Here is a 17,153-nt window from a genome sequence, read left to right on the forward strand (position 1 = left end):
ACAGGAGACCATGGAGCAGATTGCTGGACACACTGGGGCAATACTGGAGACCCTGGGGCAGATTGCTGGACACACTGGGGCAATACTGGAGACCCTGGGGCAGATTTCTGGACACATTGAGGCAATGCTGGAGACCCTGGGGCAGACTTCTGGACACACTGGGGCAGACTTCTGGACACACTGGGGCAATGCTGGACACTGGGGCAGATTGCTGGACACACTGGGGGTAATATACTGGACACACTGGGGCAATGCTGGACACTGGGGGTAATATGCTGGACACACTGGGGCAGACTGCTGGACACACTGGGGAAAGGCTGGACACTGGGGCAGATTGCTGGACACACTGAGGGCAGATTGCTGGACACACTGGGGGTAATATGCTGGACATACTGGGGCAGATTGCTGGACACACTGGGGGTAATATGCTGGACACACTGGGGCAGATTGCTGGACAACATGGGGGTAATATGCTGGACACACTGGGGCAGATTGCTGGACAACATGGGGGTAATATGCTGGACACACTGGGGGCAGGACTTGAGGCATGGGCAGAATGTAGATACGGGGCATGATTGGAGACACGGGGCAGGATTGGATCATGGGGCAGGACGGATACGATGGAGGCTGGTGGGGCAGGATGGGGAGATCATATGGGGTAGAATGGATACTCATGAGGGCAGGATACGACAACATGTGGCTGGAGCCAGGAATGAGATAAACGGGGCCAGGGTGGGGAATATTATTACCATAGGGGATAATTAAGGGATATTGTTACTGCAGTGATGTATTTATTTTATTTTTTGAGTATACTGTTTTAAATGGGGGGGCGGTCCTGTTACTGTGCAGAGTGACACTATATCACCTTTTTTTCTTCATGTGATGTAATGTAGAAGTTGTGAAAAATTAAGTAATGTGTTCTGCAAGCGGAGCTCGAGATAACTGTGTTATTTCCTGCAGAAACGAGTCCTGGCTGGAAGGAATGATGGCGGTCTGTGCTGGATGAAAGATGAAGGACTTCACCTAGAGACGTCACTGGTGAGTCAGTGTTACCTATACACTGACACTATACACTGTATACTATATAGAGGTCCTGTGTATAATGTCACCAGTGATCTCTGTATTACCTGTACACACACTGCATACTAAGTACAGATCTCCTGTGAATACTGGCACTTATGGTGATAGTATTGTGGGTTTTTTTTTATTACTGATCAGTATTGTAGTATTCAGTCACTATGTGGTGGTAATATGTGGTCTGGAAATGGTGCGGTGGTATTTGTCCCTTGTATGTAGTATTATTCGGTCACTGTGGCCTGGTCATGGTGTGGTGGTATTAAGTCACAGGTGTGGCATGTGGGGGTGACACCATTAGGCCCAGTTTAAGTTCTACAAAACAGGAAAACCATTTTTGGTAACCTTTGTGTGTATTGAGCTGGGGGGGTGGGGATGGGGGGGGGGGGGGCGCCAAACTCGGGATCAGCCCCGGGCGGCAAAAGCTCTAGCTACGCCTCTAGCTACGCCTCTTGCCTGTAGGACATTATTGCAAGAGAGCTTGGCTGAGTAGATTACACAAGAAGGAAAACACACAGCAAGTCAGCAGGATCTAGGAGCAACATGGCAGATGTGACAACCTACATGGTGAGCTGCAGCATGTGGTACATGTTCACAGATCGACCAGAAGAAGAATCCAATTTCACCTGTCAGAAGTGTAGACTAGTGGCCCTTTTAGAAGAAAAGGTGCGGGGTCTGGAAGAATAGCAACTTTGAAACTCATCAAAGAGAATGAAGACTTTCTAGACAGAACAGAAGCATCTCTACTGGTCACAGAAGGTGCAAAAAGTGTCAGAGAACCTCCAAAAGCAGATGAGTGGAAGCATGTGACCAAAAGAAGCAAGAAGACCATGGAGAAATCACCAACCACACAACTGAAGAACCGATATCAAATCTTTGTAGAGGATGAAGATGGCACACCTAAGAATGAAGCAATACCAGCAAGCAAAAAAGAAAAGGGCACACAGCAACAAGTGACAGCAAAAAGTACAGCCAAGAAGCAACGAAGAGTGGTGGTGGTGGGAGACTCACTACTGAGAGGCACCGAAGCAGCCATCTGCAGACCGGACATAACTGCAAGAGAAGTATGCTGCCTTCCAGGTGCGATGATCAAGGATGTGACCGATAGGATACCAAAGCTCTTCAGCTCCAAGGACGTCCACCCATTTCTTCTGATACATGTTGGCACCAATGACACGGCAAGGAAGGACCTACCGACAATCTGCAAGGACTTTGAAGAGTTGGGGAAGAAAGTAAAGGAACTGGATGCACAGGTAGTTTTTTCTTCTATCCTTCCAGTAGACGGGCATGGCACCAGGAGATGGAACAGGATCCTTGATGCAAACAACTGGCTAAGACGATGGTGCAGACAACAAGGATTTGGATTCCTGGACCACGGTGTGAATTACTGGTATGATGGACTCCTCGCCAGAGACGGACTACACCTCAACAAACCTGGGAAACACACATTCGCCAGAAGACTCGCTACACTCATCAGGAGGGCGTTAAACTAGAAGAAGAGGGGACGGGAAGAAAAACATTAGACTCGAACAAAGACGACCCAGGAAAACATACTCAGAAGGGAGGTAAGAACATTTCTAAAACAATCCACAGTGAGGAGATTGGAACAAAACAAAATCCTCTAAACTGCATGCTCGCAAACGCCAGAAGCCTGACAAACAAGATGGAAGAACTAGAAGCAGAAATATCTACAGGTAACTTTGACATAGTGGGAATAACCGAGACATGGTTAGATGAAAGCTATGACTGGGCAGTTAACTTACAGGGTTACAGTCTGTTTAGAAAGGATCGTAAAAATCGGAGAGGAGGAGGGGTTTGTCTCTATGTAAAATCTTGTCTAAAGTCCACTTTAAGGGAGGATATTAGCGAAGGGAATGAGGATGTCGAGTCCATATGGGTTGAAATTCATGGAGGGAAAAATGGTAACAAAATTCTCATTGGGGTCTGTTACAAACCCCCAAATATAACAGAAAGCATGGAAAGTCTACTTCTAAAGCAGATAGATGAAGCTGCAACCCATAATGAGGTCCTGGTTATGGGGGACTTTAACTACCCGGATATTAACTGGGAAACAGAAACCTGTGAAACCCATAAAGGCAACAGGTTTCTGCTAATAACCAAGAAAAATTATCTTTCACAATTGGTGCAGAATCCAACCAGAGGAGCAGCACTTTTAGACCTAATACTATCTAATAGACCTGACAGAATAACAAATCTGCAGGTGGTCGGGCATCTAGGAAATAGCGACCACAATATTGTGCAGTTTCACCTGTCTTTCACTAGGGGGACTTGTCAGGGAGTCACAAAAACATTGAACTTTAGGAAGGCAAAGTTTGAACAGCTTAGAGATGCCCTTAATCTGGTAGACTGGGACAATATCCTCAGAAATGAGAATACAGATAATAAATGGGAAATGTTTAAGAACATCCTAAATAGGCAGTGTAAGCGGTTTATACCTTGTGGGAATAAAAGGACTAGAAATAGGAAAAACCCAATGTGGCTAAACAAAGAAGTAAGACAGGCAATTAACAGTAAAAAGAAAGCATTTGCACTACTAAAGCAGGATGGCACCATTGAAGCTCTAAAAAACTATAGGGAGAAAAATACTTTATCTAAAAAACTAATTAAAGTTGCCAAAAAGGAAACAGAGAAGCACATTGCTAAGGAGAGTAAAACTAATCCCAAACTGTTCTTCAACTATATCAATAGTAAAAGAATAAAAACTGAAAATGTAGGCCCCTTAAAAAATAGTGAGGAAAGAATGGTTGTAGATGACGAGGAAAAAGCTAACATATTAAACACCTTCTTCTCCACGGTATTCACGGTGGAAAATGAAATGCTAGGTGAAATCCCAAGAAACAATGAAAACCCTATATTAAGGGTCACCAATCTAACCCAAGAAGAGGTGCGAAACCGGCTAAATAAGATTAAAATAGATAAATCTCCGGGTCCGGATGGCATACACCCACGAGTACTAAGAGAACTAAGTAATGTAATAGATAAACCATTATTTCTTATTTTTAGGGACTCTATAGCGACAGGGTCTGTTCCGCAGGACTGGCGCATAGCAAATGTGGTGCCAATATTCAAAAAGGGCTCTAAAAGTGAACCTGGAAATTATAGGCCAGTAAGTCTAACCTCTATTGTTGGTAAAATATTTGAAGGGTTTCTGAGGGATGTTATTCTGGATTATCTCAATGAGAATAACTGTTTAACTCCATATCAGCATGGGTTTATGAGAAATCGCTCCTGTCAAACCAATCTAATCAGTTTTTATGAAGAGGTAAGCTATAGGCTGGACCACAGTGAGTCATTGGACGTGGTATATCTCGATTTTTCCAAAGCGTTTGATACCGTGCCGCACAAGAGGTTGGTACACAAAATGAGAATGCTTGGTCTGGGGGAAAATGTGTGTAAATGGGTTAGTAACTGGCTTAGTGATAGAAAGCAGAGGGTGGTTATAAATGGTATAGTCTCTAACTGGGTCGCTGTGACCAGTGGGGTACCGCAGGGGTCAGTATTGGGACCTGTTCTCTTCAACATATTCATTAATGATCTGGTAGAAGGTTTACACAGTAAAATATCGATATTTGCAGATGATACAAAACTATGTAAAGCAGTTAATACAAGAGAAGATAGTATTCTGCTACAGATGGATCTGGATAAGTTGGAAACTTGGGCTGAAAGGTGGCAGATGAGGTTTAACAATGATAAATGTAAGGTTATACACATGGGAAGAAGGAATCAATGTCACCATTACACACTGAATGGGAAACCACTGGGTAAATCTGACAGGGAGAAGGACTTGGGGATCCTAGTTAATGATAAACTTACCTGGAGCAGCCAGTGCCAGGCAGCAGCTGCCAAGGCAAACAGGATCATGGGGTGCATTAAAAGAGGTCTGGATACACATGATGAGAGCATTATACTGCCTCTGTACAAATCTCTAGTTAGACCGCACATGGAGTACTGTGTCCAGTTTTGGGCACCGGTGCTCAGGAAGGATATAATGGAACTAGAGAGAGTACAAAGGAGGGCAACAAAATTAATAAAGGGGATGGGAGAACTACAATACCCAGATAGATTAGCGAAATTAGGATTATTTAGTCTAGAAAAAAGACGACTGAGGGGCGATCTAATAACCATGTATAAGTATATAAGGGGACAATACAAATATCTCACTGAGGATCTGTTTATACCAAGGAAGGTGACGGGCACAAGGGGACATTCTTTGCGTCTGGAGGAGAGAAGGTTTTTCCACCAACATAGAAGAGGATTCTTTACTGTTAGGGCAGTGAGAATCTGGAATTGCTTGCCTGAGGAGGTGGTGATGGCGAACTCAGTCGAGGGGTTCAAGAGAGGCCTGGATGTCTTCCTGGAGCAGAACAATATTGTATCATACAATTAGGTTCTGTAGAAGGACGTAGATCTGGGTATTTATTATGATGGAATATAGGCTGAACTGGATGGACAAATGTCTTTTTTCGGCCTTACTAACTATGTTACTATGTTACTATGTTACTATGTATCCCAGTATAACGCACACACGTATCCCAGTATAATGTACACATGTATCCCAGTATAATGTACACACGTATCCCAGTATAATGCACACATGTATCCCAGTATAATGCACACATGTATCCCAGTATAATGCACACATGTATCCCAGTATAATGTACACATGTATCCCAGTATAATGTACACACGTATCCCAGTATAATGCACACACGTATCCCAGTATAACGCACACATGTATCCCAGTATAATGTACACATGTATCCCAGTATAACGTACACATGTATCCCAGTATAATGCACACATGTATCCCAGTATAATGCACACATGTATCCCAGTATAACGCACACATGTATCCCAGTATAACGCACACATGTATCCCAGTATAACGCACACATGTATCCCAGTATAACGCACACATGTATCCCAGTATAATGCACACATGTATGTATGTATAGCTGTGTGTCCTGAGCAAAAGATTTAGGCAGGAGGAAAATGAGAGTAATGCTGGGACTTATGTGCAGGACGCGGTTATTTCCGGCAGTCCCCGGCCGGCGCGGTGCACGGCGGCTCCTCCTCCCCGGCGGGCGGGCCGCTCCGGGCCATGTGTGTGTCTGCAGGCTGCGGCCTGTGAGGTGAGCAGTGAGCGCGGTGCCGCCGGCGGAGGAGGAGGACTTCTCACACGCAGCCTGTCGTTTCCCTGACGCGGTCCGGAGCAGCAGACATGGCGAGCCCCTGTGTCGTGGTGAGTCAGGCCGGGCCCGGTGCTCGGGGTCTCCGCTCCTGGTAACGGTTCAGCCCGTGTGTGGAGGAGAGGAAGGTGACACCGGCGGGACAGGACGCCTCCGGCAGCCTCCATGCAGCAGCGCGGGCTGTGATCACCAGGCGCCATGGCAACTGCCTCACCTGCTGCACGGGGCGGTATATCGCGATACAGGGTGGGGAGTGCCGGCCGAGTTTTGGGGTCCAAGGTCGCTCTGTGTCACGATAAGGATACGAGCTGTGATATCGTATAGGAGAGAATGGTTTGGTATCGTGATAGAGGCAGGTAATGTGAGGTAAGTGTGTGCGCCTGGGGGCTGGAAGTATTAATGAAGGGATTGGCTAGTGCTCAGTGAGTCGTGTATGTCACGATATAAGATTATGTAGTGCATGTTTATACTGCCAGTTCCCTGGTTTACAATAACTATCGGGGCATAGATGGAGGGTAACAGTGTATGTGACAGGTGAGATCCGGGAATATATCGTGATAGAGGGAGTGCAGCGGTCGGGATGCGTTTGTTTCTTCATATTGAGTGTGTGGCCGGGAAACAAGCGGGGTATCAGGATATGTTGTGATATAGCAGGGGGTTGCGATATGTGACCAGTCTGTAGATTTATATACAGGGGATAATGTCAGGAGCCACATCGCGTGTCATGACTGGAGCACGTGCTGCCAGGGATAAGAGACGTGTCATGACGAGGACGTGCACTAGATGGCGACATGTAGCCCGTAGTGCTGTGGGGTCTGAGTGGAGCCGGATGGGGGCGATGTGGGCTCCAGCTGCAGGGTCCAACAAGAATGATGTCAGAGGTGAGAATATGGAGGAGCAGGATGACAGTCTGGCCGGGGCAGGAGGATGCGGCTGACGGAAGGGGTCCTGGTGACCCAACAATAGGGAGTCACAAACTGATCAGTGCGCTGTGCGGCACCCGCGTACCCTGTGCATTGCTGTGCGGCACCCGTGTATCCTGTGCATTGCTGTGCGGCACCCGCGTACCCTGTGCATCCCTGTGCGGCACCCGCGTACCCTGTGCATCGCTGTGCGGCACCCACGTACCCTGTGCATCGCTGTGCAGCACCCACGTACCCTGTGCATCGCTGTGCAGCACCCACGTACCCTGTGCATCCCTGTGCAGCACCCACGTACCTTGTGCATCCCTGTGCGGCACCCGCGTACCCTGTGCATCGCTGTGCGGCACCCGCGTACCCTGTGCATCGCTGTGCGGCACCCGCGTACCCTGTGCATCGCTGTGCGGCACCCGCGTACCCTGTGCATCGCTGTGCGGCACCCGCGTACCCTGTGCATCGCTGTGCGGCACCCGCGTACCCTGTGCATCGCTGTGCGGCACCCGCGTACCCTGTGCGGCACTTGTGTATCCTGTGCATTGCTGTGCCACCTGTGTGACTGTGCACATCGCTCCGTGCTGCTTTTGGTGGCCCTGTGGTTTCTGTACAGCTGTGCGCCTCTAGAACACCTCTGTTACTGATGCACATGGCCCGGTGTCTTGGAGACGTGGCCTGGGAGCCCAGAGCCACCAGCAGGATTTTTTGCATCTGTTCTGGTTCTAAAGAGAGGGTGACAACCAATGATGCCACCATTACAGATTACTACCCGGCTTTCTGGGCCGGCAAATCTGCAGTGACATAATGGTAAAGATAAATATCTTATTATCCCCTAAAGGAGTTTCTCGGGAATCTGCAACAATTCACATAATCTCCCCCCACTGTTGACATGATTCGTGGTCTCATGAAACCTTTTGAGCAGAGCGTTGGGAGAGCAGTTGTCCTGTCCCTGAGGGACTGCTGGATATTGCCAAACGCTGTACTCGGCTGTCTACATCTTTCCGATAGAAGCAGAGCGGCCGCAGCATTCAGCCATGGACATGGGACCTACGATGGGAAGCGGGGGTCTCGGTGATCAGATACTTACCAGTCCAGTAGATGTCTAAGGAGGCACCATTCTTGAAGCAATGTGTCATTAGGAAACAATTGGTTTAATTAGTGTTTATGCCAAGTGTATTTTTTTTTCTATAAGGTTTTTAATTTTTCATATCCCTATATTTAAAAAAAAAATCACAAATCTCGTTCTTCACGTAAAGACTTTTCTGCTCTCTCATTATCACAGACGGGATTACAATGACCAATAATCTCTGTTAGGGATGCACGGTGGCTCAGTGGTTAACACTGTTACTTTTCAGCACTCTGATCATGGGGCAAATCTCACTAAGGACAACATCTGCAAGGAGTTTGTATCTATCGCCTTGTTTCTGTGGGTTTCCTCCCACACTCCAGAGATCTACAGAGAAAGAATATAGATTGTGAGCCCCAACGTGGACCACGATGATGATGTCCAAGTGGCCAGCAGGAATTAGGGGGCTAATATTAGTCCTTGTGGCCAGTATGACAACTACAAGGATTTTTTCTTGTTTTACTTGTTTAGTTTTTCATATCAATATAAACACAATTAAATTTATAGAGATATATACACAAAGTAAACCTAGAAACCTGAATTAAACAATAGATCTTATCTGATTGCACATTCTTCTTGCAGAACAAAACCCATGGAGACAGGTGTCTGCTTCTCCCAGAAACTCTGGTGGGCCCTACCATTTGGGGTTGATTGAATTTTTTTTGGCTGTTATCTCTGAAGACAAGAGTAAAAAAAAAAATCCCAGCTGGGAGGGATTGCAGCTGCTGGTTGTGAGCTGGCAGCAGATTATGTTCATGTCCAGTTTTATCCTGCCAGAAGTGTCATCTGTTTTTTGTAGGTCTCTGTGCAATAAGGATAGTCCCGACTCCGGTAGTGCTGAGCAGGACTGTCTGCAGACTCCTTCCTGTACACATAGGGACATATACAGTTCTGCTTTTATCATATTGGTCTCGCTAACGGTTATGTGACCAGTGAGGCTGTGCTGACATCATAGTGCAGTTACTAGGGTCTCCTGACAGCTGGCGGGGGCCCCAGCAATGGGGAGGGGTACTCTCCAGCACACGCTGAATGGGATATTATCTGTTTCTGGAGCACAGGATATATAGATACAATCACCTGTTCTTTCCCCCCTTGGCTCATGCTGGCTCCGTCTCCAATATCTGGACTCTGGGTATCTGGGTTTATTTTTCCTAAGGGTACCGTCACACAGTGGCACTTTGATCGCTAGGACGACACGATCCATGATGTTCCAGCGATATCCTTACGATCTCGCTGTGTCTGACACGCTACTGTGATCAGGGACCCCGCTGAGAATCGTACGTCGTAGCAGATCGTTTGAAACTTTATTTCGTCGCTGGATCTCCCGCTGACATCGCTGAATCGGCGTGTGTGACACCGATTCAGCGATGTCTTCACTGGTAACCAGGGTAAACATCGGATTACTAAGCGCAGGGCCACACTTAGTAACCCGATATTTACCCTGGTTACCAGTGTAAATGTAAAAAAAAAAAAAAACACTACATACTTACATTCCCGGTGTCTGGTCATGTCCCTCGCCTTCAGCTTCCCGCACTGACTGGTGAGCGCCGGCCAGCCGTAAAGTACAGCGGTGACGTCACCGCTGTGCTTTCCGGCTGTCCGGCGCTCACAGTCAGTGCAGAGAAGCACAGCGCCGAGGGACGCGACAGGAATGTAAGTATGTAGTTTTTTTTTTTTTTTACGTTTACGCTGGTAACCAGGGTAAACATGGGGTTACTAAGCGCGGCCCTGCGCTTAGTAACCCAATGTTTACCCTGGTTACCAGGGGACTTCGGGATCGTTGGTCGCTGGAGAGCTGTCTGTGTGACAGCTCTCCAGCGACCACACAGCGACGCTGCAGCGATCGACATCATTTTTTTTATTGATTTATTTTGATTGGGGCGAAAGGGGGGTGATTTAAACTTTTATATATATATTTTTTTTTTTACATTTTTTTTCAACTTTTTTTTTTTTTACTTTTGCCATGCTTCAATAGCCTCCATGGGAGGCTAGAAGCAGGCACAACTCGATCGCCTCTGCTACATAGCAGCGATCTGCTGATCGCTGCTATGTAGCAGAAATGCAGGTGTGCTGTGAGCGCCGACCACAGGGTGGCGCTCACAGCCACGGGCGATCAGTAACCATAGAGGTCTCAAGGACCTCCTATGGTTACAATGGAGACGCATCGCCGACCCCCGATCATGTGACGGGGGTCGGCGATGACGTCATTTCCGGCCGCCCGGCCGGAAGCGGTAGTTAAATGCCGCTGTCTGCGTTTGACAGCGGCATTTAACTAGTTAATAGGTGCGGGCAAATCGCGATTCTGCCCGCGCCTATTACGGGCACATGTCAGCTGTTCAAAACAGCTGACATGTCCCGGCTTTGGTGCGGGCTCACCGCGGAGCCCTGCATCAAAGCAGGGGATCTGACCTTGGACGTACTATCCCGTCCAAGGTCAGAAAGGGGTTAAAGATGATTTCAGGGAATTAGGCTGCAAGCTGAAAGCAAGGACCTCCAACGTGGTATTTTCCGAAATACTGCCTGTACCACGTGCCACGCCAGAGAGGCAACGGGAGATTAGGGAGGTTAATAAGTGGCTCAAGAATTGGTGTAGGAAGGAGGGGTTTGGGTTCCTGCAGAACTGGGCCGACTTCTCAGTTGGCTACAGGCTCTACGCTAGGGACGGGCTGCACCTCAATGGGGAAGGTGCAGCTGTGTTGGGGGAGAAAATGGCTAGAAAGTTGGAGGAGTGTTTAAACTAGGAATTGGGGGGGAGGGTATTCAATTTATAGGAGGGGAAGATAGTGCAGACAGAGACCTGGGCACAAATAAGGAAGATGGGGGTGGCGGTGGCATGGGGGGTGGGGGTTAGAACCGTTAATAATTTAAGAAAGAATAGTTACAGAGAGGAACATCAAGTGCATGTATACTAATGCCAGAAGCCTCGCCAACAAAATGGATGAATTAGAACTAATTTTGTTGGAGCATAGTTATGACATGGTGGGGATATCTGAGACATGGCTGGATGAGAGCCATGACTGGGCTATAGCCTGTTCAGAAATGACCGTACAGATAAGCGAGGGGGGGTGTGTGTCTATATGTAAAATCGTCCTTAAAACCCATCCTGCGTGATAATATAGGTGAATTTAATGAAAATGTAGAGTCCCTGTGGGTGGAGATAAGGGGAGGGGGAAAAAATAATAAATTACTGATAGGGGTTTGTTATAAATCTCCAAAAATAATGGAAGCAATGGAGAATATCCTCGTAAAGCAAATAGATGAAGCTGCGACTCAAGGAGAAGTCATTATTATGGGGGACTTCAACTACCCTGAAATAGATTGGGGAACAGAAACCTGCAGTTCCAGCAAAGGTAATCGGTTTTTGACAACTATGAGAGACAATTACCTTTCACAACTGGTTCAGGACCCAACAAGAAGGGGGGCACTGCTAGACCTAATATTAACCAACAGGCCAGACCTCATAGCAAATATAAGGGTTGGGGGTTACTTGGGAAATAGCGATCACAAAATAATAAGTTTTCATGTATCCTTTAAAAAGATGTGTAATAGAGGGGTTACAAGGACACTAAACTTCAGGAGGGCAAATTTCCAACGGATGAGAGAGGATCTTGGTGCAATTAACTGGGACGATATCCTGAGACACAAAAATACACAAAGAAAATGGGAGACGTTTATTAGCATCCTGGATAGGACCTGTGCACAGTATGTACCGTATGGGTATAAACATACTAGGAATAGGAGGAAACCAATATGGCTAAATCGAGCTGTTAAGAGTGCAATAAGTGACAAAAAGAAAGCATTTAGAGAATTAAAGGAAGTAGGTAGTGATGAGGCATTAAATAAATACAAAAAATTAAATAAATTCTGTAAAAAGCAAATCAAGGCAGCAAAGATTGAGACAGAGAGACTCATTGCCAGAGAGAGTAAAAATAATCCCAAAATATTCTTTAACTACATAAATAGTAAGAAACTAAAAAATGATAGTGTTGGCCCCCTTAAAAATAGTCTGGGTGAAATGGTGGATGAGGATAAAGCCAGTATGCTAAATGACTTTTTTTCATCAGTATTTACACAAGAAAATCCCATGGCAGACAAAATGACTAGTGATAAAAATTCCCAATTAAATGTCACCGGCTTAACCCAGCAGGAAGTGCGGCGGCGTCTAAAAATCACTAAAATTGACAAATCTCCGGGCCCGGATGGGATACACCCATGAGTACTGCAGGAATTAAGTACAGTCATTGATAGACCATTATTTTTAATCGTTAGAGACTCCATAATAACAGGGTCTGTACCACAGGACTGGCGTATAGCAAATGTGGTGCCAATATTCAAAAAGGGAACAAAAACTGAACTCAGAAATTATAGGCCAGTAAGCTTAACCTCTACTGTGGGTAAAATCCTGGAGGGCATATTCTAAGGGATGCTATACTGGAGTATCTGAAGAGGAATATCCTCATGACCCAGTATCAGCACGGGTTTACCCAGTATCAGCACCAGGGATTCAAGCTTCAGGAGGCTAATTTGCATATTCCAGGTGCCTTCTGGGAGAAGCGAAGTCTCCCTAAGCTAGAAGATCGTTGGGTACAGCCGGGACCAGCTGCTTCGAAAGCATCACCAAACCAGGGATTCAAGCTTCAGGAGGCTAATTTGCATATTCCAGGTGCCTTCTGGGAGAAGCGAAGTCTCCCTAAGCTAGAAGATCGTTGGGTACAGCCGGGACCAGCTGCTTCGAAAGCATCACCAAACCAGGGATTCAAGCTTCAGGAGGCTAATTTGCATATTCCAGGTGCCTTCTGGGAGAAGCGAAGTCTCCCTAAGCTAGAAGATCGTTGGGTACAGCCGTGACCAGCTGCTTCGAAAGCATCACCAAACCGCGCGCCTTACGGCGCGCAAATTTTTGCCTGTAGGACATTATTGCAAGAGAGCTTGGCTGAGTAGATTACACAAGAAGGAAAACACACAGCAAGTCAGCAGGATCTAGGAGCAACATGGCAGATGTGACAACCTACATGGTGAGCTGCAGCATGTGCTACATGTTCACAGATCGACCAGAAGAAGAATCCAATTTCACCTGTCAGAAGTGTAGACTAGTGGCCCTTTTAGAAGAAAAGGTGCGGGGTCTGGAAGAAAGAATAGCAACTTTGAAACTCATCAAAGAGAATGAAGACTTTCTAGACAGAACAGAAGCATCTCTACTGGTCACAGAAGGTGCAAAAAGTGTCAGAGAACCTCCAAAAGCAGATGAGTGGAAGCATGTGACCAAAAGAAGCAAGAAGACCATGGAGAAATCACCAACCACACAACTGAAGAACCGATATCAAATCTTTGTAGAGGATGAAGATGGCACACCTAAGAATGAAGCAATACCAGCAAGCAAAAAAGAAAAGGGCACACAGCAACAAGTGACAGCAAAAAGTACAGCCAAGAAGCAACGAAGAGTGGTGGTGGTGGGAGACTCACTACTGAGAGGCACAGAAGCAGCCATCTGCAGACCGGACATAACTGCAAGAGAAGTATGCTGCCTTCCAGGTGCGATGATCAAGGATGTGACCGATAGGATACCAAAGCTCTTCAGCTCCAAGGACGTCCACCCATTTCTTCTGATACATGTTGGCACCAATGACACGGCAAGGAAGGACCTACCGACAATCTGCAAGGACTTTGAAGAGTTGGGGAAGAAAGTAAAGGAACTGGATGCACAGGTAGTTTTTTCTTCTATCCTTCCAGTAGATGGGCATGGCACCAGGAGATGGAACAGGATCCTTGATGCAAACAACTGGCTAAGACGATGGTGCAGACAACAAGGATTTGGATTCCTGGACCACGGTGTGAATTACTGGTATGATGGACTCCTCGCCAGAGACGGACTACACCTCAACAAACCTGGGAAACACACATTCGCCAGAAGACTCGCTACACTCATCAGGAGGGCGTTAAACTAGAAGAAGAGGGGACGGGAAGAAAAACATTAGACTCGAACAAAGACGACCCAGGAAAACATACTCAGAAGGGAGGTAAGAACATTTCTAAAACAATCCACAGTGAGGAGATTGGAACAAAACAAAATCCTCTAAACTGCATGCTCGCAAACGCCAGAAGCCTGACAAACAAGATGGAAGAACTAGAAGCAGAAATATCTACAGGTAACTTTGACATAGTGGGAATAACCGAGACATGGTTAGATGAAAGCTATGACTGGGCAGTTAACTTACAGGGTTACAGTCTGTTTAGAAAGGATCGTAAAAATCGGAGAGGAGGAGGGGTTTGTCTCTATGTAAAATCTTGTCTAAAGTCCACTTTAAGGGAGGATATTAGCGAAGGGAATGAAGATGTCGAGTCCATATGGGTTGAAATTCATGGAGGGAAAAATGGTAACAAAATTCTCATTGGGGTCTGTTACAAACCCCCAAATATAACAGAAAGCATGGAAAGTCTACTTCTAAAGCAGATAGATGAAGCTGCAACCCATAATGAGGTCCTGGTTATGGGGGACTTTAACTACCCGGATATTAACTGGGAAACAGAAACCTGTGAAACCCATAAAGGCAACAGGTTTCTGCTAATAACCAAGAAAAATTATCTTTCACAATTGGTGCAGAATCCAACCAGAGGAGCAGCACTTTTAGACCTAATACTATCTAATAGACCTGACAGAATAACAAATCTGCAGGTGGTTGGGCATTTAGGAAATAGCGACCACAATATTGTGCAGTTTCACCTGTCTTTCACTAGGGGGACTTGTCAGGGAGTCACAAAAACATTGAACTTTAGGAAGGCAAAGTTTGAACAGCTTAGAGATGCCCTTAATCTGGTAGACTGGGACAATATCCTCAGAAATGAGAATACAGATAATAAATGGGAAATGTTTAAGAACATCCTAAATAGGCAGTGTAAGCGGTTTATACCTTGTGGGAATAAAAGGACTAGAAATAGGAAAAACCCAATGTGGCTAAACAAAGAAGTAAGACAGGCAATTAACAGTAAAAAGAAAGCATTTGCACTACTAAAGCAGGATGGCACCATTGAAGCTCTAAAAAACTATTGGGAGAAAAATACTTTATCTAAAAAACTAATTAAAGCTGCCAAAAAGGAAACAGAGAAGCACATTGCTAAGGAGAGTAAAACTAATCCCAAACTGTTCTTCAACTATATCAATAGTAAAAGAATAAAAACTGAAAATGTAGGCCCCTTAAAAAATAGTGAGGAAAGAATGGTTGTAGATGACGAGGAAAAAGCTAACATATTAAACACCTTCTTCTCCACGGTATTCACGGTGGAAAATGAAATGCTAGGTGAAATCCCAAGAAACAATGAAAACCCTATATTAAGGGTCACCAATCTAACCCAAGAAGAGGTGCGAAACCGGCTAAATAAGATTAAAATAGATAAATCTCCGGGTCCGGATGGCATACACCCACGAGTACTAAGTAATGTAATAGATAAACCATTATTTCTTATTTTTAGTGACTCTATAGCGACGGGGTCTGTTCCGCAGGACTGGCGCATAGCAAATGTGGTGCCAATATTCAAAAAGGGCTCTAAAAGTGAACCTGGAAATTATAGGCCAGTAAGTCTAACCTCTATTGTTGGTAAAATATTTGAAGGGTTTCTGAGGGATGTTATTCTGGATTATCTCAATGAGAATAACTGTTTAACTCCATATCAGCATGGGTTTATGAGAAATCGCTCCTGTCAAACCAATCTAATCAGTTTTTATGAAGAGGTAAGCTATAGACTGGACCATGGTGAGTCATTGGACGTGGTATATCTCGATTTTTCCAAAGCGTTTGATACCGTGCCGCACAAGAGGTTGGTACACAAAATGAGAATGCTTGGTCTGGGGGAAAATGTGTGTAAATGGGTTAGTAACTGGCTTAGTGATAGAAAGCAGAGGGTGGTTATAAATGGTATAGTCTCTAACTGGGTCGCTGTGACCAGTGGGGTACCGCAGGGGTCAGTATTGAGACCTGTTCTCTTCAACATATTCATTAATGATCTGGTAGAAGGTTTACACAGTAAAATATCGATATTTGCAGATGATACAAAACTATGTAAAGCAGTTAATACAAGAGAAGATAGTATTCTGCTACAGATGGATCTGGATAAGTTGGAAACTTGGGCTGAAAGGTGGCAGATGAGGTTTAACAATGATAAATGTAAGGTTATACACATGGGAAGAGGGAATCAATATCACCATTACACACTGAACGGGAAACCACTGGGTAAATCTGACAGGGAGAAGGACTTGGGGATCCTAGTTAATGATAAACTTACCTGGAGCAGCCAGTGCCAGGCAGCAGCTGCCAAGGCAAACAGGATCATGGGGTGCATTAAAAGAGGTCTGGATACACATGATGAGAGCATTATACTGCCTCTGTACAAATCTCTAGTTAGACCGCACATGGAGTACTGTGTCCAGTTTTGGGCACCGGTGCTCAGGAAGGATATAATGGAACTAGAGAGAGTACAAAGGAGGGCAACAAAATTAATAAAGGGGATGGGAGAACTACAATACCCAGATAGATTAGCGAAATTAGGATTATTTAGTCTAGAAAAAAGACGACTGAGGGGCGATCTAATAACCATGTATAAGTATATAAGGGGACAATACAAATATCTCGCTGAGGATCTGTTTATACCAAGGAAGGTGACGGGCACAAGGGGGCATTCTTTGCGTCTGGAGGAGAGAAGGTTTTTCCACCAACATAGAAGAGGATTCTTTACTGTTAGGGCAGTGAGAATCTGGAATTGCTTGCCTGAGGAGGTGGTGATGGCGAACTCAGTCGAGGGGTTCAAGAGAGGCCTGGATGTCTTCCTGGAGCAGAA

At 45.7% G+C, this 17,153-nt stretch overlaps 1 protein-coding gene across 2 annotated transcripts in view; it reads left to right on the forward strand.

Annotated features, from left to right (window-relative positions):
- Positions 1-6,174: 6,174 nt before the first annotated feature.
- Positions 6,175-17,153, forward strand: part of HPRT1 (hypoxanthine phosphoribosyltransferase 1) — a 63,928-nt gene continuing 52,949 nt past the window's right edge. Inside the window, exon 1 of one of the 2 annotated variants that reach the window (XM_069746966.1) lies at positions 6,175-6,337. In XM_069746966.1, coding sequence (XP_069603067.1) covers positions 6,317-6,337 — 21 coding nt within the window. In that variant the 5' untranslated portion in view covers positions 6,175-6,316. Of the gene's footprint in view, positions 6,651-17,153 lie in introns of both variants that reach the window. The other variant, XM_069746967.1, reaches the window with a different exon arrangement.

This window comes from Ranitomeya imitator, chromosome 2, assembly GCF_032444005.1.
Source record: "Ranitomeya imitator isolate aRanImi1 chromosome 2, aRanImi1.pri, whole genome shotgun sequence".
Lineage (NCBI taxonomy): Eukaryota > Metazoa > Chordata > Amphibia > Anura > Dendrobatidae > Ranitomeya > Ranitomeya imitator.